This window comes from Chiloscyllium punctatum, chromosome 12 (genome assembly GCF_047496795.1).
Source record: "Chiloscyllium punctatum isolate Juve2018m chromosome 12, sChiPun1.3, whole genome shotgun sequence".
NCBI lineage: Eukaryota > Metazoa > Chordata > Chondrichthyes > Orectolobiformes > Hemiscylliidae > Chiloscyllium > Chiloscyllium punctatum.
The window spans coordinates 68,702,166-68,727,329 of record NC_092750.1 but is presented as its reverse complement, the minus strand read 5'-3'; the positions used below and the strand labels follow the sequence as shown (position 1 = coordinate 68,727,329).

Sequence of the window (25,164 nt, the reverse complement as noted above, 5' to 3'; positions counted from 1 at the left end):
ACCTTTAAAGCTGCTAAAAATAATATCTATGATCTAAGATATAGATAGTCCAGACTGATAATTTACTCTGCATGCACACTTATAGACAGGAGGCTATAAGCAGAAGATGCCTTAACAAATGAGTGATGTGTTTGTCACGAACAAAAAAACATAGTACATAATCTGTTCAGGAGCATCTCACACACTCGGCCAAAGGATTTCTCTACTAACACACAAAAGGAGCTAATCTTTATTTTTCATTTTACAAAATAAAAACAAGAGGTCCATTAGGCAGTTTACAGACTTGTAACATTTAATTACAAAAAGTCTTTATTTTGAACAAACTGGTTTTTAATATATTTTATGGGCAGGGTGAAAGTAGAGAGGGGGAATAAACTCAAACCACACTGCCTCCTGAACAGTGAATATATCACAAGGAGAGCTCACACAGACCTGTCCGGTGCAGTGGTAGTAGCACTTCACTGTTGCACCTGTCTCACACACAAGAGCAGTAGTTTGCAGAAGGACAGTTAGCACCACAGACTCCCTCAACAACTAGTGGTAACAGCTTTTGGGGCTTGACTGCAACGTGTTAAATCCATTTCCTCATTTAATGAAGATGAGCAAACAAATAGACAAGATCTTGTCCAGTGCACAGCCCTCCAGGAGCAGAAGACAACACACCTGTACTTGCAGGTGTATCATACTCTAATACTTAACAATGAAAAAACAATGGAAGCACTAAAAGGGTGACAAGATTCAGAATGTTACATAAACAAGTTTCCACTTTTCCATCAAATTCTCAATGTGAAGAAACCATGACATTCTCTCAACACAATCTGACCTCTGGCATTCAGGATAAAGAGAATTTGCATAGCATTGGCCTTAATATATTAACATAGCCTGCAAATGTGTAACAGAAATCAGAAGGGGATACTGATGCCAGCACTTTAGCAGTGAATGGTTAAATTACAACTGAGAAGAGGATTTATTTACTAACTTAATTTCTCCCATTGAAAAAAAACTGAAGCTGTTATAATGAGTGGATCTGTTCTGAAGGAGCGAGGTACACACAGGAACTAAGACTCTCCAGCAACAATAGAGAATTCACAAACACTTCCAGAACCAGCATCCTCCTTTAATATAGAAGGCAGAGTCTTGGAATTCATCACTTAAAAGCAGATTCACCTGACTGAAACAGTCAGCTGAAGATTGTATTAACAGCAGGAACAATGCACAAAGGTGGTTGGGGCGGTGGGAGGATGGAGGTGGATGGCACAGTCAGAAACTGGATGTGCACCAAATATTAATAAATAACATGATTTGATGTTTGGTACACAAAATGTAAAGTTACTCCACTTTTAACAAAAAAAATGCAAGTACAGGGGAGAGCCTGGGTCCCATGCATAAGACAAATGCTACATGCTCCTTACAGACTCATACAATGTTTAAGAAGGAACTCAAATGTATTATCACAATTACTGCTGTTATAATGGAAGATTTCCAAGAACTCAATCCCCAAGGTTAGCTAGTAGCTCTCATAGCCAGCTTTGCACTGAATCCCATGCCCCAGACAAAAAGAACTGTTCCAAGACTTTATTCAATTTAAATAGAGTTGACCAGGGTAATTTAATGGCAGGGTAATGATAATTAAGAGCTCTCTTCCCCCCCACCAACCCTTCTAATAGGGATCTCACAACACAGGACATAATAGTTATAGGATTTCAGAAACAATTTCAACTCATTGGAGAATTGTAACTTCATTACTAGGTGACAGATGGGGGTCCCATGTCTGGTAGTTTGACAAGTTCATTAAAGCCCCCTTTTATTTCACCCCATCTGCGTTTCGTACAAACAAAAACACAAAAGAAAACTTGCATAGCTAATATATCTAAGGCTTCTATTGATTAATAACATTGTCCACCTCGTATAGTAACAATTTCCAAATAACAGTCTTGGGACTTAAAATGATTAAAAGTTAAAAAATCAAATCGAAACTAGCCACAGTACACATTGTGTTGACATTTCCCAGATCAGATCACACCTGGCTTCTTGAACACCTGTTAAAGTCTTTTATTTATGCTATTGCAATAAACAAAATATAATACATTTACCCTGAATGCTCTGTCCTGGCCAAGCTCGGCAGGTTCGCAGAAGGTGGACTTATCCATGAGTGGGTTTCACAGATGCCAGTGATCTGGCTGTGTGTCTGTAAACTGATTGAACTGGGAAGGGACAACAAGTGGAGGGAAATGAGGAAAATGGCACTCGGGAGACAATATTGCTGCATTTCACGTCACCAAAATGGTGAGCTTCAGCAATCAATTGTTTCAGGGACAGCATAAGACAACTCAAGCACCATGACCATTGCCATAAATTAGTAGTCAGTTGTCAGGCTGTACAGAATAGACAAACTCTGCAGGGTTACATTGAGCCTAATCTCAGGCCTCAATACCACTCTCAAATTTAGATAAAAGTCATGTCATGCTGGCAGGGGCAGTATCAACACATCAGAGAGCAAACATTTGGATTATTACTGCCCAGGTTATAACCACTCAGGCTCCAGTCTTCACGTGCCAGCATGTGGTCACCATGTGCTGCATAACTACATTATGGCAACCCATGTAGTGGTGGAATAGCACCTCACCTTGTGGGTTTAGGCAGGTGAGCTGGTCAGTCTCTGTAATGCTGCTCACCACAGTGAATTGCTGCCTTCAGGAGAGCAGCAAAATTCTCATTAAAAAACTTGAGATATGTTCGGATTTAACATGTCTTACCAGTAGGGAAAATTAAAACGATTGTTTAGGGTAATGAAGTTGGGCCTTATGGATTACAATTGGGCTAAATCAATAACCAGAGATTTGAATGACCATCCTCACATCAAAGTGGACAGGACTTCAGAACCAATTTCAAAACAGAACCTGTATTCCATTTCTCACCTTCTCCTCTCTGGGAAATGGCCAACTCTGTGCTATGTTCATAAGCTCTTGGCATCCTAGCTGAAGCTAACAAGAACACATACACTCACTGGTGGTGTCAATGCAGCAAACAACAGCTTATGCCAGAACAGTGACCCTATGATCAACTGTAATGAGGCCACCTAGAGTCACTGAACTAAGGAATGATGGAGGCCTCATTTTCATTTCCAAAACTACAGTAAACATCTAAAACTCGAGAAGTTGTCTTTATATTAGTCACTAAACCCCTTCCAGGGGTGCATTAACAGGCTAACAGCCAGACTGTTCCAATATGGCCACCATTCAACTACCATTTCTTTATCGATTCAAGGAACGAGAATCAGTTTGGTCTGACTACAGTTGGTCCAAATATTAGCTGAACTTTGGTCAGAATTATAATTCCCCCTTTCCCTCTTAAAAAAACAAAACATCTGTACTGTAGAAACTTGTGATGATAAATACCCAAGTTTATAAATAAGTTAAAGTGGAGTTTACTTACAAAAGAAAAATATTAATAATGCTAGTTCTAAATTTTAAAGCAAACCCTTAAACTGGGACACCTTCCACAGGTCCACTGGGTTTAATATTAGTGTAAAACACCAATTTGAATTTTACCTGAATGAACCAATTCCTTACAGATTTAGTTCATATGGCCTGTCTGCTGTGAGATTTGACACTGCATTGTGTCATGTTCCAGAGGATAATTAAGATATTCTACTTAAAACATCAACCGTATTAGTTTCATTCAGAGAGTTTCCCCTGCCCACGAACCCCAACTTCACTAATGGACAGGCAAGAATTTTGCCAATCATCCATTAACCCAATCCAAGTAGCATACAGTATTTGAAAACTTCATATAATTTTCAAAATTAACAACCATTGAGGAAGAGTCAGGGCTTATGGTATTTTGTAGAACATAAAATAGGAGCTTGTAATCAATTAGTTTCCACTTTTGGTGTTCAGTGGTACCTTCAAGTATTATGAACAAAAATGATTTTTTTCATTCACTCAGCTTCAATTTTGACCCTTTGTTTCACGTTTGAGTACAATTCTCCGGTTTCCAGCAAGGCCATCAAGCCCACTCTCTAACAACAGTCAGCATTGAGAATGCATCATAGTGGGGAGATGATTGAAACAACTACACCAGGTTCAGTGATTGAGAAGAGTGCCCGAAACCTTACAAACTACACAGCATGTCGCACTTAGCCTCTAAACTGTCAGGGAATAAATTATCCGTTGGCTTTTCAATCCAATTCCTTCCCAGAGTAAAAACTCTCTTCACTTGCCACACCTCCCTTCACCCTCTTCGCCTACAAACAGAAGAAAACTCTCCATTCCATTTCTCATCTGGGGTCAGCAAGTTGCACATCAGCTCGTTTAAAAAAAACACACAAAAGAAAAACCTACAAAAGGGGCAGTCAATTTTTGTGACTCAGCCCCTTTAAATAGATTTGATGACACCACTCTCTCCAGCAAAGACAGGAAGTAACTGCACTTTTCCTGCTCAAGTTAAGTCAGAGGTTGTTTAAATTCTTAAATGAAGGCAAAAATTCCTTCCAGACATGAAACAAAAAAAAATCCAGCGTAAAGTTTTATTTAAAAAAGATGAAAAAAAAACACTTGGCCAATAATTTAAAAAAAACATAAAAAAGACAACATTTACAATGGTAGTCATCGGCCATAAAATTCGGGTGAATGACTTGTCAATTAATTAATTACTTAAAAAGATTTGGATGACAGCCCTGTCCCTTAGGAGTAGGTCAGCCTGTGTTACTACTCGTGACCTCAATGACATCGTCATCTGAACTGCCAGCAGTGTCCAAGCCTGCAGGTGGATCCACTCGTGGAACCGTGGTGCCAAGGAACTCTGGAGCTGGGTAGCTGGAAGATGACGACGTTGATGGCGCAAAGACTCTGCTGGTCTGTCCCACGCCGGCCGACAGGCTGTTGGTGAGCAGGGGCATCGGGTATGGGGCGAACATCCGGGGCTCATTTAGCAGAGACTGGGCGAATGGGTGGTGCAGGCCGGGCAGCAGGCCTGCGGGCAGGGTCGAGGTTGGGTTGAGCATGAAGGGCGCCGCGGTGCCTGTGGCTGAGGTAGGGGCAGCGGGGCCAGCAGTGCTAGCAGCGAGACGCGGGTCAGTAGTCATGGGGAACATCAGACGTGGGTCCCCCAACAAGCCAGGCAGTGTGTAGTAGGGGCTCCCCGTGCTGTACAGGGGGTTTAGGAGAGTCGGACAATTACCAGCCAGCCCAGACATCTCAGGGCTCAAGCCAACAGACGATAAGTTAAAGCCAGCAGGAAGAGAGTAGTTGTGTGCTGGCATTGAGTGCCGTTGCTTCCGGACGTGGTCCTCTAAAGGAGAAGAGGAAGCCTTGCGCTTGCCTCCTCTGACGTCCATCCCAAAAGCGCCCGACGTCCAGTCCATATAGCGACTTGCTGTTGGCATGTTCAAGGCAGCAGCACGGGCTGAGGCAGAACTGTTGATGCCTAGGAGTTGGTCAGATGGCTGGGCCGGCCTCAGTTTGCTGTGGTCTCCATGTGTGTTGGTGACGGTGCCAGGCCGGTCGCTGGACTCTCTGGCAGCTGCTGCCTCGGCGTAACGCTGGAGCTCACTTATAATCTCTGGACTGTCCGGGGAAAGAGGCCGTGCGATCTCCTCTGGGGAAAGGCCCTTTTGTGCCTGGTCAGGGGATGAAGAGCTGTGACCCCCATGATTAAGGGAATCTGCCTGCGAACCTGTGAAGAATTAGCAAAATCAAGTTAAACTTCTGGGTCATAGAGCTGCACAGCACAAAAACAGACCCTTTGGTCCAACTCGTCCACGCCAACCAGTTATCCTCAATTAATCTAGTCCCATCTGCCAGCATTTGGTCCACATCCGTCCGAACCGGTCCTATTCATATATCAATCCAGATGCCTTTTAAATGTTGTAACTGCACCAGCTGCCACCACTTCCTCTGGCAGCTCATTCCATACATGCAACACTCTCTACGTGAAAAAGTGGTCCCTTGGGTCCCTTTTAAATATTTCCTGTCCCACCCTAAACTACGCCCTCTAGTTTTGGACCTCCTTAAAAGAAAAAGACCATTGCTATCCACCCTATCCATGTCCCTCAATTTTATAAACCTCTATAAGGTCACCAACTCAGTCTCTGACGCACCAGGGAAAACAGCCCCAGCCTATACAGCCTTGCCCTACAGGTCAAACTCTCCAACCCTGGCAGCATCCTTTGTAAACCTTTTCAAGTTTCACAACATCTTTCCTATAGCAGGGAGATCAGAACTGAATGCAGTACTCCAAAAGTGGCCGACCCAATATCTCTGCACATCTGCAACAGGACATCCTAACTCCTATACTCAATGCACTGACCAATAAAGGCAAGCGTACCAAATGTCTTCTTCACGACCCTGTCTACCTGCAACTCTGGTTTCAAGGAACTATGAACCTGCATCCCAAGGTCGCTGTTGACCAACACTCCCTAGGATGTTACCGTTAAGTGTGTAAGTCCTGCCCTGATTTGCCTTACCAAAATGTAGCACCTCACATTTATCTAAACTAAATTCCATCTGTCACTCCTCAGCCCATTTGACCATCTAATCAAGGTTCCGTTGTACTCTCAGGTAACATTCTTCACGGTCCACTACTCCACGAAAGAGTCACCAACTGAATATTTGACTTTCAACAGCTTCAGCAAGCCGTGTGGAGCCTTCGCTTTAGGCTGCCCACTCAGAGCAGGTAGCTATTGTAGTCAATAGAATCACAGAATCCCTACAATGTGAAAACAGGCTCTTCGGCACAAATCCATACCGATCCTCCGAAGAGCATCCCACCCAAACCCATTCCCCATTACTCTACATTTAACTCCTGACTAATCCATCTAACCTACACATCCCTGAACACTATGGGCAACTTAACATGGCCAATTCACCCTGACCTGCACATTTTTGGACTGTGGGAGGAAACCAGAGCACCCGGAAGAAACCCACGCTGACACGGGGAGAATGTGCAAACTCCACACAGACAGTCACCCAAGGCTGGTCCCTGGTGCTGTGAGGCAGCAATGCTAACCACTGAGCCACCGTGCTGCCCAAGTACAGAGGAACCTCGATTATCCGGCATTTGAATATCCAAATTTCGGATTATCCGAACAAGATCACAAGTTTCCGATGCCTGGCTAAACTGTTATCCAGCATTCAATTATACAAACATTTGATTATCCGAACAAAAAAACTCCTCACCCTGGTCATTCGGATAATCAAAATTCCTCTGGATTCACTTATGTTCAGTACCAAACTGTCTCATTTCTAATTTCCTACTCCTACGTTTCCCCCTTTGGAATAGCTACCATTATTTCCAAAAGTTCTCTCTCCAATTCCTGCCTGTGTACTGAATTCAAAATATACAAACATTTTGCAATAGCCTTGCCCCACCTTACTTACCTAGCATCAATTAGACTATCCCCATTAATCTTGCCATCTCCTCTGCCTAGCTAAAGTGAATTTTTCCAATGTCCTGGGCATTCTCTATTCCTCAACCAACAGGATATTTCTGCATTTCTCTCACTTCTACTTTTGGGACCTTACTGCCTGCAAAGTTTCTATTGCACTTCCTACATTATGGAGACAACCCTTTAAAATTACTTTGTTGACTCTAAAGCACTCTCTGATATCTGGAGGTCATGAGAGTGTAGAAATTCAAATTCTGCTTTCTTTCACTCCCTGGAACGCCTGATGCAATTTTCAAAATCCGTCGTGCTGACTGTCCTTTCAGTCATCTTCAGCCCTTATGTCTCCTGTATGAGGTGCCCCCAGACATGTGTCACTTTATACAATCTTAACTACTCTATTTATTAACACTACTATAATATATATGGCTCAACATTTTATTGAATTAAAATCCCCAAACCCCTTCTTTCCCCTGCTGCATTTCAGTAAGAGTGATCACAACTCCCTGACCTTTACTATAGTCATGGAGGGGGGACAGGGGCAGACAATATGGGAAAGTATTTAATTGGGGGAGGGAGAATTACAATGCTATTAGGCAGGAACTGTGGAGCACAAATTGGGAGTGGTTATTCTCAGGGAAATGCACGACAGAAATGTGGAGGTTGTTTCGGGAGCACTTGCTGAGAGTGCTAGATAGATCGTCCCACCGAGACAGGGAAGGGATGGTAGGGTGAAGGAACCTTGAATGACAAGAAATGTGAAACATCTCGTCATAAGGAAAACGGAAACTTACTTAAGGTTGAGGAAACAAGGATCAGACAGGGCTCTAGAAGGTTAAAGATACCTAGGAAGGAACTGAAGAATGGACTTAGCAGAGGTAGAAGTGGGTATAAAAAAAACTCGGCAGGTAGGACTAAAGAAAACCCCAAAGCATTCCATATTTATGTGAGGAACAAGAAGATGGTCACAGAGAGGATAGGGCCAATCAGGGATAGTGGAGGCAACTTGTGCCTGGAGTCAGAGGAGGTAGGGGAGGTCCTTAATGAATACTTTGCTTCAGTATTCACTAGTGAGAGACCTTGTCATTTGTGAGGACAGCAATGTTGAACAGGTTGATGTTGAGGAGGATGAGCTGGAAATTTTGAAACAACATGAAGATAGGTAAGTCCCCTGGGCCAGACAGGATATAGTCAAGATTACTATGGGAAGTGAGGGAAGAGATTGCTGCAACCTTGGTGGTGATGATCTTTGCGTCCTCACTGTCCATTGGAGTAGTGCCAGATGATTGGAGGGTGGCAAATGGTATTCCCTTGTTCAAGAAAGGGAATAGAGATAACACTGAGAATTACAGACCAGTCAGTCTTTCGTCAGTTGTCAGCAAATTACTGGAGTGGATTTTGAGAGACAGGATTTATGGCTATTTGGAACAGCATAGTTTAATTAGAGATACTCAGCTTGGCTTTGTGAGGGGCAGGTCATGTCTCACAAGCCTTTGAGGACATGACAAAACACATTGATGAAGGCAGAATAGTGGATGTGGTGTACATGGATTTTAGCTATGCACTTGATAAGGTTCCTCATGGCAGGCTCATTCAGAAAGTAAGGAGGCATGGGATACACGGAAAGTTGGCTATCTGGATGCAGAATTGGCTGGTTCGTAGAAGACAGAGTAGTAGTAGATGGAAAGTATTCAACCTGGAGCTCAGTGACCAGTGTTGTTCTGCAGGAATCTGTTCTGGACCTCTGCTCTTTGAGTTTTTTTTTATAAGTAACTTGGATGAGGAAGTGGAAGGATGGGTTAATATGTTTGCCGATGACACGAAGTTTTGGTAGAGTTGTGTAGTGTGGAGGGCTGTTGTCAGTTACAACAGGGCATTGACAGGATGCAGAGCTGGGTTGATAAGTGGCAGATGGACTTCAACCTGCAAAGTGTGAAGTGATTCATTTTGGAAGGTCAAATTTGAATACAGAATGCAGGGTTTAAGACAGGGTTTTTGACAGTGTGGAGGAACAGAGGGATCTTGGAGTCCACATCCATAGATCTATAAAGCTGCAGCTCTATAAAGCCCTGCTTAGACCACACTTGGAATACTGTGTTCAGTTCTGGTCGCCTCATAAAAGAAAGGATGTGAAAGCTTGAGGGAGGCTGCACAGGAGATTTACCAGGATGCTGCCTGGACCGGAGGGCATGTCTTATGAAGAAAGGTTGAGAGAGCTAAGGCTTTCTTCACTGGAGTAAAGGAGGATGAGAGGTGACTTGATGGAGGTGTACAAGACAATGAGAGGCATAGAGTAGATAGCCAGAAGCTTTTTCCCTGGGCAGAAGTGGCAATGATGAGGGGGCATAATTTTAAGGTGATTGGGTGAAGGTTTATGGGAGATGTCAGAGGTAGGTTCTGGTGGGTGGGTGGAATGCACTGCCAGTAGTGGTAGTAGAGTCAGGTAAATTACGGACATTTAAGCGACTCTTGGATTGGTACATGGATGATTGTAAAATGAAGGGTATATACATTAGTTTGATTTTACAGTAGGATAAAAGATTAGCACAATATTGACGGCCAATGGGCCGTACTGTTCTATGTTCCATAACCTGTGGAACTCTCCATCCTCCTCAGTCTTCCATTCCTCTTACAATCTGCCGGTGTTCAGCACCAGACTGAGGGTGACCTATCACTTAGACTGTGATTTACCGAGTCTGTTCTTAATAACCTTGGTAACATCCAGCATTAAGGGTTCTTTAACACTGGTTTGCCAATGTGAACTTGAATTATAGATCTGTAAACTACCCTTTTGTTAAGAACTATTCATAAACCATAGGAAGAAAGTTGTGAAACTTGAAAGGGTTCAGAGAAGATTTTGAAGGATGTTGCCAGGGTTGGAGGGCCTGAGCTATAGGGAAAGGCTGACTAGGCTGGGGTTGTTTTCCCTGCAGCATTGCAGGCTGACGGGTGACCTTATAGAGGTTTATTAAATCATGAAGGGCATGGATAGGGTAAATAGATAACAGTGGGGTTGGCGAGTCCAGATCTAGAGGACATAGGTTTCGGGTGATGGGGTTAAGATTTAAAAGGGACAACCTTTTCATGCAAAGGGTGGTGTGTGTATGGAATGAGCTGCCTGAGGAAGTGGTAGAAATTAGTACAATTACAACCACTTAAAAGGCAACGGATAGGAAGATGATTTGGAAGGGTTTAGAGGGATATGGGCCAAGTGCTGGCAAATGGGACTAGATTAGGTTAGGATGTCTGGTTGGCATGGACGAGTTGGACTGAAGGGTCTGTTTTCGTGCTGTACTTTCTATGACTGTAAGTTTCTCCTGAATGATTCAATTATAATCTCATTTGCACAGATGAACAGCCACCACTTAATCATATTTTTTTTTACCCTTCATTTAGCCTCAGGTGCACTGAAACACTCATTGGTCAAGTTGGCCATGAGCTGTCCACCAGCCTTTGTCTAATGTTAATAACAGGTCCTTGGTCCTGCCCTCATCTATTGAGAAGGGACTGTATAAATGTAACGGGGTCTTTCCACATGGATCCTGTGGGTGGGTTTTACCCATGTGCTGACACTAGGTAAAGGTGTGTTCTTCTCACGTCTCTGCTTGAGGCGCCAGCAGACTGTCAACTCATCTCACCTGATGCAGCTGCATGGCTTCCCTCAGTCACTTTTGGTTTATTGCCCATTCGCACAGCAAAGATCCTTCCATCACAGGTACGTATGTACATCCCTAAGATACAAGTGCAAGGCATTTTAACAAGCAATCAAAATGCAGTAACCCAGTTAACTACACTGTTGTTTTATTCACATCCCTGAAGTTCTTAGCCTTGGTGAAATGAAGCATTTAATGCCCAAACATTAAACAAGAGTGTTGCATAAAAATTTGGGTGAGCCATTATTTGACTGAGAGGTTGCACCTCCATTCACTCCTGGCCTCAATCGACTCACTTACTCAAAGTTCCTCCTTCACTGTGTACAGCTATGGCTCAGTGGTAGCACTCCTGCCTCAGATTAAATAAGTAAAATGCAATCTGAAAGTTCAGGACAGAATCAAAGTAATACTGCACTGGTGGAGAAATGTCTTACAAACAGAAGGTTAAACATAGGCCACTTTTACCCACTCAAGTAGACTGATGTCATGGCAACATTCAAAGAGCAATGGTGCCCTAGCTAACATTCATCCCTAAAACCTAGACTCTCTCGTGTGGCCACCTCAATGATTTGGGGATTTTGTTGTGTAATGAATGGCTGCCAAGATTCCTATGATCCAACAGAAAGGATACTACAACATGCCCAAGTAGGAGTCAATGCTGTTATTGCTCCCTTTTCTTTCCAAAGAAAACAATTCAATGACATCATGCAGGCAGATCGACCCCGACTCTATAAAAACAAACTTACTGTCATTGCTGTAGTCTCATTCCTCCACTTGTCAACTGCTTTAACACAACTAAAACCATTAGCTCCCTATGTAGGGATGGAAATTGTAGATTTACAATGCATCACTTGGCAATACAGAGCACTTCTGTATCCAAGAGCCCCCACACAGACTGAGATCAAGGTTTCAACAGGGATTTCACATCTTTGTATTAAAACAGGGTGTAGCATTCAAATGTGTATTATTGAAAATCTAAAAAAAGAAACCATGTCAATGAACAGGGATTCCCCCCAGACTCAGTGTTGCTAGTTTCACAATTCAGTTAAGGTAAGGGGACTTCCCTGCCTCTTACAATTTATATAGAAGACCCCATGATATTTGCCTCAGACACAAATGAATGGGCAGGCCTAGCCATTCTCTTTTTACTAGGGATTGCCTTTATCCTTCAAGCCAAAAGCTACTTCCAAATACTAGCTGCAAATGGGAGCTGATGGTAAAAGGGAGGGAGGCTAAAGAAAGGAAAGGGAGTAAGGTGAGTAGAAGGATGAGGAGAAAGAATACGAATTGATTTAAGGCAGATATTCAAATGGTGGCCACACACCAAGGTCATCACATCCCTACTCTTTTACTCCTCCTTTTCTCCAGGATGCTTCCAGATCAACCTGAACAGGCCTACGTCAGCATAATTGTATAACCGGCCAGCTAACTGAATAAAACAGATCGGGCAGAGGGGGCATTTGGTTCCAACAGAAGCAGAAGGACTCAATTATATCATGAACATGATAAGGAACGTCGGAGATTCCCTACATTTGTGGCCACTGGCTTTGAATATATTCTGATCTGTTTGCAATATTGCACCTTAAAAGCATCAACTGAGGAGGAATGGTCAGAAATTTCAATAAATCTCATGAAAGGACAGCTATTAGAAACTACCTTTTGTTCCCCTGATTACATGGATGCTTTCCCCAGCATTAATCCTTGCTTGGACATCAGTTGATGTGTTGGTTCCAGGAATAACTATATCTGTAAACGTAAACAGCAAGAAGAGCAATTCATTGAAATGAATTTCACTAACCATCTATATATACACCAGCTACAACCGTTGAGAATCATTGTCATGAATGGACTACAGATGATGCAAGACACCAAAAGAGCTTGAGGAAATGGTAAGCCACAAAGCCGTGTCTCCACAATCTAAGTAGTGCACTGGCCTGATACCAGGAGCTTCTGTTTGTCTATATGGAACATAGTCACGACTCTCAGTCACAGTCCTCACTTCCCTCTGCCTTGCGAACTGCACATCACACCTGAAAACATCAAACCCAGTGTTCGCCATAGCTCAGAATCTTAGTCAGGAAGAGCAGCAACCTACAAGACAGGGAATCTTTTATTTTTGTGGGGCTGGGGAGGAGGGTTAGTCCCCGATACTAGAAGAGAGAGGGGCCTAACTTCTGCTTTAAGGCAAGGGGTTTGGGAGAGGAAGAGGAGAGGAAAACAGAGATAGAGCAAGAGAGCCTGCTGGCTGAATGTGAGAGGTTGAGGAATGAGTGGCAAGTGAGCACAAAACTCTGAGCAGGTCAATTCAAGATGAGGTTCTATCCATCACATACAAGCCATCAACTCCCTGAAAGACTGCTGCAATCAAGGTAATGGAGCAGGCTTCCTGAGTCTGAGATAGAAATAGCAAGAGAGCATGCATGGATGGGAGGGAACAAGTGAGTGCGCACATTGCATGCAAGAGTGTGAAAGGCGTGCATTTTGGCAGGGAGAGAGAGAATTAATCCGGTTGCGGGAATGGGGTTGTGTGTATGTGCATGGGACGTGAATAAGTGAGAGCGAGAGAGAAAGAGAAACAAGTCAAGGAAACAAATGTAGTATGAACGCTGAGTCAGGCAGATAACCACCATTTTGCCAGCTCTATTCCCTAAAACCCAAGCCACAACGCTGGCCAAAAGAGGAAGAAATCCAGGCTGAAAGACAATCCACTGCTGACATCCACCTTCCCATGAATTACACCAAGACCAACTCCAAGAGTGAGCCATGAGGGGTGAATACAAGGTCACTGTTAGCTAAACTCAACTTCTTCACTGAGCAGTGAGCTCTATCCTCTTGCCTGAAGATCAGCACATGAGGCATAGTCTCTCTCTCTCTCTTTCTGCTGCTTAACTAAGATGGCAAAACAGGATCTTATTCTTTAACTCTGCTGCTTAGCACGTTTTAACTGACGTACATTTATTTCACTAATCAATCTGTTCATTTGGAATTTTAAAATTCTTAAATGTGAATAAGCCAAACCTCATCTTTGAGATTTTCAGACTGGTCCAGGAGTGAGAGGACAGTTGAAATGTGGCATTACCCCCATATAAAATGCCGCTGAACTAGAAAGAAATTCTCCACACCTAGTTGCTAGCATTGCTGAGGAAGCACCCCCTCCCTCCACACACACACATAATTGGGAACTTGGCTCCGGACAAAACGAATGCCACTTGGCTTGGTGTGGAATGCCAATGCCTACCTGTGGTGGTGACGATTTTCTGTACCACGACACCAGCACGCTGGAGGTGACTGACTGGGAACACAGGACCAAATCCCGAACTCGGTATTGCCATTCCACCTGGCACCTGCCGAGGCATCATTGGAATTGGCGTTGACTGCAAAGGGCGAACACTAGCCACTGGCTTCTCATCCAGCCCCTTGATTGGGCCCCTCCTGCAGGAAAACAACTGGAGCATCAAATATCTGCTGCAAAGCCCTTGAAAGGATCCAACAGTTTGTTACACAAACAGCCAGAAGAATGCAAACTGTTTCAGAACATTGAACAGTACAGCACAAGAATGGGCCCTTTAGCCCACCATGTTGTACCAAACATGAAACAAAATTAAAGTAACCCCTTCTGCCTGCCATTAAGAAGCTAGAACTGCAATATAGCACCCATCAGATGGTATTGAGGTGGCAGTGGGCACCAGTGGTCCCAACAGATGTCTCACAGTGGATTGCAATTACACTCCACACTTTCCCCTTCAAGTGTGCCACTGCAATTCTGAGAGGACTTGTCAGAGAGGGAGACAGACATGTCTTCAACAGGCAGATATGAAAAAGTCCAGCGCAGCTTTGCAAACTGATTGCTAGGCATATCCCTTCAATGATGCAGGAAACATTCAAAAAGTGATAACACCAACACACGCAGTTGCAATTTGGAAGCATCAACCTCAGTATGGAAGCTGTGCAATCAGAAACCACGCCACATGCGCAAAACCGTACAGAAGTGCTTATATACCAATGCCGCTGGCTGAAGACGGGGATGTTGGTAAGACTCTGGTCACTGGCTGGGTAGTACTGGGCATAAGATGGCCGAGTGTAAGGGACTGATGCCCGTTTCTCATCCTCATAGCTCTTCTTCGCTGCCTTCTTTTCTGCCTTGGTCAGCTTGTATTCCTTACGGTCCATCAGCAACGATTCATGCTGGAAAGGTTGCTGCAGGAACAAAGGCTGGTTAATTTCCAAAAAAGAAAAAGAAGCTTTCCATGATAAAATACGTAGAAAAACTTACTGTTATAACCCCTGGATAAAAATGAAGGTGCTGAGTGGATAAAAGACCACTTGCTCTTGTGAGCAAGAGCATAACTGAAGATCATTAATAAAGATAATCACCAAGCAGGAAATTCAGATGAAACTTGTTCACCAAAGGTTGATAAGAACATACAACGCGCTATGACACAGTAGTTGAAGCAACTAGTATAAACGCATTTAAAAAGGAAACTAGAATAGCACTGGAGAGTAATGCACAAAGATGGCTACAAAGGTCAAGTTACATGTGAAAATATGGAAGGTGATAGAATAAGCAAAACACCAATAATGAGGAAACTGGAAAGTTGCATCCAAATTTGTTGTTGATGCAAAATTTGGTGGGCATTGTTGACAGTGTAGATGATAGCATAATATTACAAAGGGATATTGACTAAATGAACGGGCAAATCTGTTGGCAAATGGAATTCAATATAAGCAGTTGTGAAGTTATCCAATTTGGATACTTTCTGGATGGTATGAAGTTAAACATAGCGGATGTCAAGAGAGACTTGGTAGTTCAGATGCATCGATCTTTAAAATGTCTCAGAACAATAAAAAATAATTAAGCAAGTTAATGGAATGCTGGCCTTTATATCTAGAGGACTGAGGTACAAGGATGCACAAGTTATGCAGCACTTAGACAAAACACTGGTTAGATCCCACTTGGGAGTACTGTAGGCAGATTGGGCACCACACCTTTGGGAGGATATACTGGCCTTGGAGGAACAACACCTGCAGTTCAGAGCTTAAACTATGACAGATTATATTAATCAGACCCATTTTCTCTGGAATTTAGAAAGGTAAGGGGTGATCTGATTAAAGTCTTCAAACTTTTAACAGGAAAAGACAGGGTAGATAAGATAAACTATTTCCAGTGGTTGAGGATTCGAGAATTAGAGTCAGACAATTTAGGGGAGAAGTCAGGAAGCACTTCTAGACACAGAGTGGAAAAGAAACAGCAGTGAGTGCAGGATTAGTTGTTAATTTAAATCTGAGATAAATAAACTTTGTTAAGCAAAAGAATTGAGGGATATGAGCCAAAGGCAGGTATAGAGAGTTCGGCCACAGATCAGCCACGCTCTCACTGAGTAGCAACAGAATTGTGGGATTGAATGGCCCACTTATATATGAATGGGGCATAAAGTGAAACGGCCTATTTCTCCGCTACCTATCCTGCAACCACCCTCAGCTCACTCTGAGGATTAAGCCTTCGAGTCTGTGTTTATCATTCAACAAGTCAGCTATTCAGCAAGTTGCACTGTATCAGCAAGGGAAAATGCTCTCCTAGCTGATCCTGAGACTTGCAAATGGAAAACAAGTTATACCTTAGTGACAAGCTGTTTATGTTTGGCGCATGCTCTGAGAATTACTTCATCACATATTTTCTCTGGTTCAATGCTGGTATCTGATAAAACAGGCTCCTCCTCCACAAAATGCAGGAGCGATTCCACTTCCTTCCTGGTGAAATTCAGCACTGGATTGAGATCATCAATAACACGGTCTGTGGGATACGGATGAACAAGTAGACACGTGTGATTTACTTCACTTATTTCTCAACGACACCACCGGAGTAGCTTTAGGTTAACATCCCGGCTAGAGACTCTATCAGCTGAGCATCGATCCAGGGCAAAAAAGAGATAACAAAGACTTGTATTTACATAGTTACTTTATAGATATAAAAGCTGCTAATTATGCTTGAAATGGAGCAACTGCTGTAATTTAGGAAACGTGTCAATTTGTTCAAGCAAGTTGTCATAAACAGAAATAGCATAAAAGACGAAAACCCATTTCAGTGAGGTGGGTTAAGACATAAATACCAATTACAACAACAGAAGATTCACTTGCTCTTCTTCAAACAGTACCATAGGATTTTTGTATTTACCCAAGAGGGCAGAAGGGGCATCAGTTTGATTTATCTGAAAAACAATACCTGTGATGGTATCATAGTCACTCAGTCCATAGGAATGGCAAACATTCCACAAACCATGGAAGAGAACACACCAACAGATCACAGGAGCTGAATATTCTTTCAGTCCGAAAATCAGGTGTGATCCTTGAACCGAAATGACTTTCAAATCCAACCCTGAGAGTTGCAATGCAAGGACACATCATTTAAACAATGTACCAACACAAAGAGCACAGAATTACTTAGAATTCAATGTTCTTTCAATAGTTGTTGTGAAATCAACAGTGGGAAGTGGTATCTGTGTCAGAGGTCCAAGCATAGCTGCTAAACAGGAAGGGAAGAGCCACTGGTGTAGTTAAGGACGTTCCTGTCATTGCAGAGAGTTACTGCACATCTATCCAGCTGACTCTGCAATACCCTGGCAATAATTAATGAAAAGTGCACCACTACCCTCCACTAAAATCCCTCATCCTGCAGAATCCAAATTTCATAATAAAAAATGCACAAGGATAAAACTCATACTGTGGAAACAATGGATTTCTGAATGGTTATGTTTATTTGTGCAACAAAAGAACAGGAAGCTATTCCTGCTTATGCAGCAGTTTCATTTGGAGGAAATAAGGGATGCTGTCATGTGCAATGGCTGTATTATAACTTATTTTATGTTTTACAACTAGATAGATTGCATTAAGAGATTCAAATTATTAAGGAGGAATTAAAACAAAATTACATTATATGATTTACTATTCCCCAAAATATTCTATTGCTTCTTCAGCATTATTCTTACTTTCATAGTTGTCCGTAAGGTACTCAAAACCATCAGAACAAGATTCAGGCTCTTTGGGAATAATTGGCTGTTCGAAAGCTCCTCAGTCACATCTGCACCTCAGTGACACCATGCACTGCACTCTACAGCTCTATTTTTGATCATTTCAAAGTGAAATAAGTCTGTGTCCTAGTCCCCACTCTGCTATTTCCATAAGCCTGACCTTTGCTTCCCTGGAGTTACAGCAGGAGTCTACATGCACACTAAAGCAGACAACACACCATACAGTTCATCAAGACTGAAATGAAAGCAAAAGCGTGCAGCATCCTGATAAGGGAATGCCTCTATGCATTGTGACATTTATTAACAGGGCAACTCGGTGACAAAGACTCTTAGACCCTGCTCCCACATCTGTAACTTATTCTCCCCGATTCAAAACAAGTAGTAAACTGTAGTCAGGGAGGCATACAGCATGGAAACAGACCCTAGCCAAAATGTTGCATCCCCAGCTGATCAAACCAAGCTACACTCTGCTAGAAATGGCTAGCAAATGGTTAGCGTCTGGTGTACACAGATACGACAATATAAACCCTAATGCAGCACTTAATACACAGATAGGCAAAGCAACTTGGAGACTGGGAGCGTTAGTAGGATCAAAGACTGTTGCATATCCAAAGACTGGCTGCACAGTGAGTTGCAGAGGTAGAAGGCCAATGGGTTGAGTGTGGGGTGCTGGAAAAGCACAGCAGGTCAGGCAGCATCCGAGAAGCAGGAGAATTGTTGTTTCAGGCATAAGCCCTTCATCACTGAAACATCGATTCTCCTGCCCTTCAGATGCTGCCTGACCTGCTGTGCTTTTCCAGGACTGATCTCCAGCATCTGCAGTCCTCACATTCCCCGTAGAAGGCCAATGGCTTTGCTTCAGGAATACTTGCACCAACAATGACGTTTCAGGCTTTCATGAGACAGTCTTTTATCCTATTAATACTCCTGGTGCACCAAAATTGCCTTCAGTGTTAGCACTCCACTGGAAACTCGGCCTTCGAGAGGAGTGCCACATTTAAGATTTTGCTCTGCCAGGTTATACCACAGGCAACAAAGGCAGAAACTTTAAGTCACCAATGTTTCTTAGCCATAAGCAAAATAATGAGAGCACAGGATTTATAAACTAGCAGTGCAAGCCTAAGGTGATATTCAATGTGGGTTTCACAAATCACCTAAAGATGGTAGCTACTCTGCTTCTCTGTGTATTGTGTGCTACATTACAGTTCATATTGTATGTAGACCAGACATAGCGAAATTTGTTAACTTCCAGTTGAGCGTTGTTTAGTTTGAGCAGGATGGTGATGCATCACTTTGTCCTGTGACCAGAGTTTTCTTGATGCTTTGAGTCAGGGCAATAAGTTACAGACGTGGCATCTGTAAGTCACTGAGTTGCCCCATCAGCACTGTATGAAAAGAGGCATTCCCTGACCGGGATGTTACTATCAGGTAAAAGAGGAAATTACCAACATCTCCTGTGGGCAACACTGGCAACAGACACAGACAATGAAAGTATAGCCCACATCATTTGGCAGCTTCATGTGTGTCCCTTGCGGCAGAGCCTGCTCTCACACCAAATGAAGACCCAGCACCCAAAAGAACATAGAACAGTATAAGCCCTTTAGCCTTCAATGTTGTGCCAACCTTTTATCTACTCTAAGATCAAACTAACCTACATATCCTTAATTGTACTATCATCCATGTGCTATCCAAGAGTCGCTTACATGTCCTTAATGTATCTGACTCTACTACCATTGCTGACAGTGCATTCCATGCATCCATCACACTCTGTACAAAGAACCAACCTCTGACATCTCCCCTAAATCTTCCTCCAATCACCTTAAAATTATGCACCCTCGTGATAGCCATTTTCGTCCTGGGAAAAAAATCTCTGGCTATCCACTCCATCTATGGCTGTTATCATCTTATACACTTCTAGCAAGTCATCTCTCATCCTTCTTCGCTCCAATGAGGAAAGCCCAAGCTCCCTCAACCCTTCTATATAAGACACGCCCTCCAGTCCAGGCAGCATCCTGGTAAATCTCCTCTGCACCATCCCTAAAGCTTCCACATCCTTCCTATAATGAGACAACCAGAAATGAACACAATATTCCAAGTGTGGTCTAACCAGGCCGCTATCAAGCTGCAGCATAACCTCGCAGCTCTTAAATTCAATCCCCCTGCTAATGAAAGCCAACACACCATATGCCTTCTTACCAATCCTATCAACTTGGGTGGCAACTTTGAGGGATCTAAGGACATGGATTCCAAGATCCCTCTGTTCCTCCACACTGTCAAAAATCCTTTTCCAAAATGAATCACTTCACACTTTGCAGGTTGAACTCCATCTGCGACTTATCAATCCAGCTCTGCATCCTGTCAATGCCCCGTTGTAACTGACAACAGCCCTCCACACTGTACACAACTCCACCAACCTTCATGTCATCAGCAAACTTACTAACCCACCATTCCACTTCCTCATCCAAGTCATTTATAAAAATCACAGAGAGGTCCCAGAACAGATTCCTGCAGAACACCGCTGGTCACTGAGCTTCAGGCTGAATACTTTCCATCTACCACCACCCTCTGTCTTCTATGGGCCAGCCAATTCCATATCCAGACAGACAAGTTTCCCTACATCCCATGGCTCCTTACTTTCTGAACTAGCCTACCATGAGGAACCTTATCAAGTGCCTTTCTAAAATCCATGTATACCACATCTATTCTACCTTCATCAACGTGTTTTGTCACATCATCAAAGAATTCAATAACGTTTATGAGGCATGGCCTGCCCCTCACAAAGCCATGCTAATTATCTCTAATTAAACTATGGTTTTCCAAGTAAAACTAAATCCTGTCTCTCGGAATCCTCTCCAATAATTTGCCCACCACAGACATAAGAGTGATTTGGTTTGTAATTTCCAGGATTATCCCTGTTCACTTTCTTGAACAAGGGAATACCATTTGCCACCCTCCAATCATCTGGCAGTACTCCAGTGGACAGTCAGGATGCAAAGATCATCGACAAGGGCGCAGCAATCTCTTACTTCGCTTCCTGTAGTAACCTTCGGTATATCCCATCTGGCTCAAGGTATTTATCTATCCTCATGTTTTTCAAAATTTTCAGCACATCTTCCTTCTTAACAATCTGTTCGAGCATATCAGCCTGTTTCATACTGTCCTCCCAAATGATAAGGTCCCTCTCAATAGTGAAAACTGAAGCAAAGTATCCATTAAAAACCTCACCTATCTCCTCAGTCTCCAGGCACACGTTCCCTCCACTATCCCAGACTGGCTCGACCCTCACTCTGGCCATCCTCTTGTTCCTCACGTAAGTGTAGAAGGCCTTAGGATTTTCATTAAAGCTACCTGCTAAAGCTTTTTCATGCCCCCGTCTAGCTCTCCTAAGTCCATTCTTCAGGTCCTTCCTGGGTACCTTGTAACCATCTAGAGCCCAGTCTGATCCATGCCTCCTCAACCTTAAGTAAGTTTCCTTCTTCCTCTTAACTAGATGTTCCACATTCCTTGTTACCCACGGTTCTTTCACCCTACCATCCCTTCCTTGCCTCAGTGAGACAAACCCGTCCAGCACTGTCAGCAATTGCTTCCTAAACAACCTCCACACTTCTGCCATGCATTTCCCTTTGAACATCTGTTCCCAATTTCGGCACCCTAGTTCCAGCCTAATAGCGCTGTAATTCCTCCTGGGAATAAACTGCTTCATTCACATCAAACCTCACAGTTGGAAGAAAGCCACCACTGTGATTAAAATTCCCATTTCAACTGGGATATTGCTTTATTAATCGGACTTTTTATGAACACCATCAAAATATTTACTCAACCTTGGATTATTGACTAATATGTACTATTTTCTATAACTGAACGAACCCCTCAGAAATTGCACGCTTTAAGAACGCTGATCATTTTTAATAGATCTTAGATCTGCATCAAAAACCTTTGGGGTGGCACCGTGGCTCAGTGGTTAGCACAGCTGCCTCACAGCACCAGGGACACGGGTTCAATTCCAGCCTCAGGCAACTGTCTGTGTGGAGTTTGCACATTCTCTCCGTTTTTGCATGGGTTTTCTCCAGGTGCTCTGGTTTCCTCCCACAATCCAAAGATGTGCAGGTTAGGTAAACTGGCCATGCTAAATTACCCAGAGTGTACAGGGATGTGTAGGTTAGATGCATCATTAGTCAGAGGTAAATGTAGAAGAACAGAGTAGGGGAATGGGTCAGGGTGGGTGACTCTTCGGAGGGTCGGTGTGGACTTGTCAGGCTGAGAGGTCTGTTTCCACACTGAAGGGATTCTATGATTCTTAATGAATCATAATATAACAAAAATAAAGAACTGGTGGACACTGGAAATCTGAAACAAAAACACTAAGTGCTGGAGAAACTGAGCAGGTCTTGCAGCATCTTCAGAAAGAAAAACATAGTTAATGTTTTCATAAAGTGACCCCATATGCGGGGGGAAGAGAGTGAAGGGGAGGAAAGGAACACACACACACACACACAGGAGGGAGAGGGAGGGGGAGGAGAGAGAAAATGTTTCAGATAGTTGAATTTTATCCGAACAACAATTGCCATTTTAAATCCGGCACTCTTACCAGACATGCCCTGCTTTGAGATCTGCCTATCATAGATCTTCTTCTCTAGGGTGTAGTCAGAAACCAGTCGATATATGAAACAAGGCTTCTTTTGACCATAGCGGTACACACGACACACTGCCTGAGCATCATGACAGGGATTCCAGGAAGCGTCAAACACCACCACTCGATTGGCCCCAACCAGATTGATTCCCAAACAGCCAGCTCTTTAGAGAAATGAAACAGCCAGTTAGCTGAGCATCACTGTCAACCTCGGGACAAACTACTGCATAACTACTTCAATTAAGAACACAAGTGAAGAACCTGTCAGGTTAACTCAAGAGGTCGAGTCTGGTCATGTAAAACCTAGCTTTTAAAAGCCTTATATTGCAGAAGAAAGGGAAGTCTCAGGAAGGTGAGGAATCACACTTACAAAATACCATCATGTGACGCTCTATTCAGGATAACAAGAATGTGCCACAGCTTGAGTTTTACCTTGGACAATGACTTAGAGGAGCATGGAATCATAGAATGGTAACAGCTCAGAACAATGATTTCTGGTTTGCATAAGAATAAGCCGGTTAGTTCCCAGTCCCCTGCCCTTTCTCTACAGTCCTGTAAACTGCCACTTTTCTGGAGGTCGCCCAATTCCATTTCTAAAACCCCAATTGATTCTGCCCTTTCTAAAGGCAGTGCAGTCCAGAACTTATCAATTCACTGCTGGAAAAAGGTTTTCTACATGCCTTCAGCACTTTTTTTTTAAAAACCATTCGCCTTGTAGTTCTTGTTGTTTGGTTTTCTGCCTTTCCATCAAGAGTGCACATTGTCTTCACTTTGTCCAGACTTCTCATGATTTTGTATAACTCTATCAAAGCTCCTCTCAACCTCTTTTCACGAAGAATAACTCCAGCTCTCCAACTGTCTACGTAATTCAAGTCCCCCATTCCTGGAACCATTCTTGCAAATCTTTTCTATATCTTCGCTAAAGCCTTAACATTCTCCCTAACGTCGGATGACCAGAATCAAACACAACACTCCAAGTTAATAGAAGTTCATGGTTTTACAAGGGTTCATCAAATTTTTAAGACTAACAACAGCAAGTGCTGGAAACAATTGGAAGGTCTGGCAACAGCTGGAGAGAAAAGGAGAGTTAACATTAAGTCATAATATCTTTACCAGTACTTTCTGGTGTTATTTCAGATTTCCAACATTGGTAACATCTTACATTTATTCATCAAAATGTTCTTGCTTTTGTATACAAAGTGAAGAACATTGCACATCTTTTTAAACCCTTTCTCAATCTGCTCTTCAACAATTTGTGTATATGTCCTCAGATCTCTGTACCTGCACCTCTTTTAGAATTGCACTTTTTGTCCAAAATATCTCATTTCACCCGCCTTGCACTGAGTCGCATCTGTCTTGATATCTGCCCATTCCCTGTCAATGGCCTCAAAGTCTCTATGCATCAGCTGCAAATTTCAAAAATTGTGTCCTGCACATTCAAGTGTAGATCATTAACTTACTTGAAAAGTAACAGGCCTCGTACTAATCCCTGGGAACCACAGTGTATACCTCCCAGCGAGTGAACAACAGAAATAATGGGCCTTTACAAGACTTCATACAGGAGAGGACACAGAATTTTGGTCATGAAGGGTGGAGATTAGGAAGGACTACACTAAGTATGGACTAATAAAGCCATGCTTAAGGATTCAGCTGTGAACAGATTGAGGCAGAAGATGTTGGGAAGACGGCAGCAGTCCCAGAAAGAATGTGGGATTTAGAATAAAACCACAAAACCACAAAAAGTCTAGTTCCAGAGCAGGAGGCTGGATAAACAACTGGCACTGACTTCCTGCTATTTCTGAGCGATGAGTTACAGGTAGGCCACTTGCGCGGACACATCAAAAGGTGAATCCACAGACTTAGCAATTACCTGGTTGTAAATTAAATATATCTTCAGTTTTCAACAGCACTGGCAGGTGACACAGTCTGACAGAAAGGGAAGGGTTATCACACTAATATCATCTAATTGAAGTCAAACCATCAATATTTCACCGACCACACTCACCGTGTAGACAACAGGAAGAGATTAGCTTTAGTATTGCGAGGGTCATTGAACTGATTGATCAGCCGTTCCCGATCCATTGCAGAGGTGCTTCCATCCAGTCCTGGAAAAGTTGAGGAAAATTTCATTAAACATCCAGACAAAATATTACTTGCATGTTTTAATACAAACTGTTGACCAAATAAGTTTAAGTTGGATAAAACTGCAGCAATATCTCAAAATCTCATCATGGATAGGAAAGGTTCTCAGTGCTCACTGTGCAAAATGCAGATTTACACAGTATGTGACTAAGGATTTTAAATAATGAAAGGTTAGTTGAGATGGACAGAAAGGTCAGCACTTGGCTATGAAGCATTGCATCATGAAAATTCTAATTAGTTCCAATGCTCAGTTTTATACTTCACGATCCTGCAGATATCTACTCAAAGTTTCACTGAGTTTGTGTCCATCACACTTTCCATAGTATAACA

The 25,164-nt window shown here is 42.9% G+C and overlaps 1 protein-coding gene across 2 annotated transcripts in view; it reads right to left on the bottom strand.

Annotated features, from left to right (window-relative positions):
- Nucleotides 1-213: 213 nt before the first annotated feature.
- rad54l2 (RAD54 like 2) overlaps nt 214-25,164 on the bottom strand; it is a 126,371-nt gene continuing 101,420 nt past the window's right edge. For both annotated transcript variants that reach the window (XM_072582709.1, XM_072582708.1), the window contains 8 exons: nt 24,698-24,797; nt 22,651-22,856; nt 16,653-16,828; nt 15,038-15,234; nt 14,276-14,469; nt 12,694-12,783; nt 11,023-11,115; nt 214-5,676 (listed from right to left, as the gene is read on the bottom strand). In XM_072582709.1, coding sequence (XP_072438810.1) covers nt 4,697-5,676; nt 11,023-11,115; nt 12,694-12,783; nt 14,276-14,469; nt 15,038-15,234; nt 16,653-16,828; nt 22,651-22,856; nt 24,698-24,797 — 2,036 coding nt within the window. In that variant the 3' untranslated portion in view covers nt 214-4,696. The remainder of the gene's footprint in view (nt 5,677-11,022; nt 11,116-12,693; nt 12,784-14,275; nt 14,470-15,037; nt 15,235-16,652; nt 16,829-22,650; nt 22,857-24,697; nt 24,798-25,164) is intronic.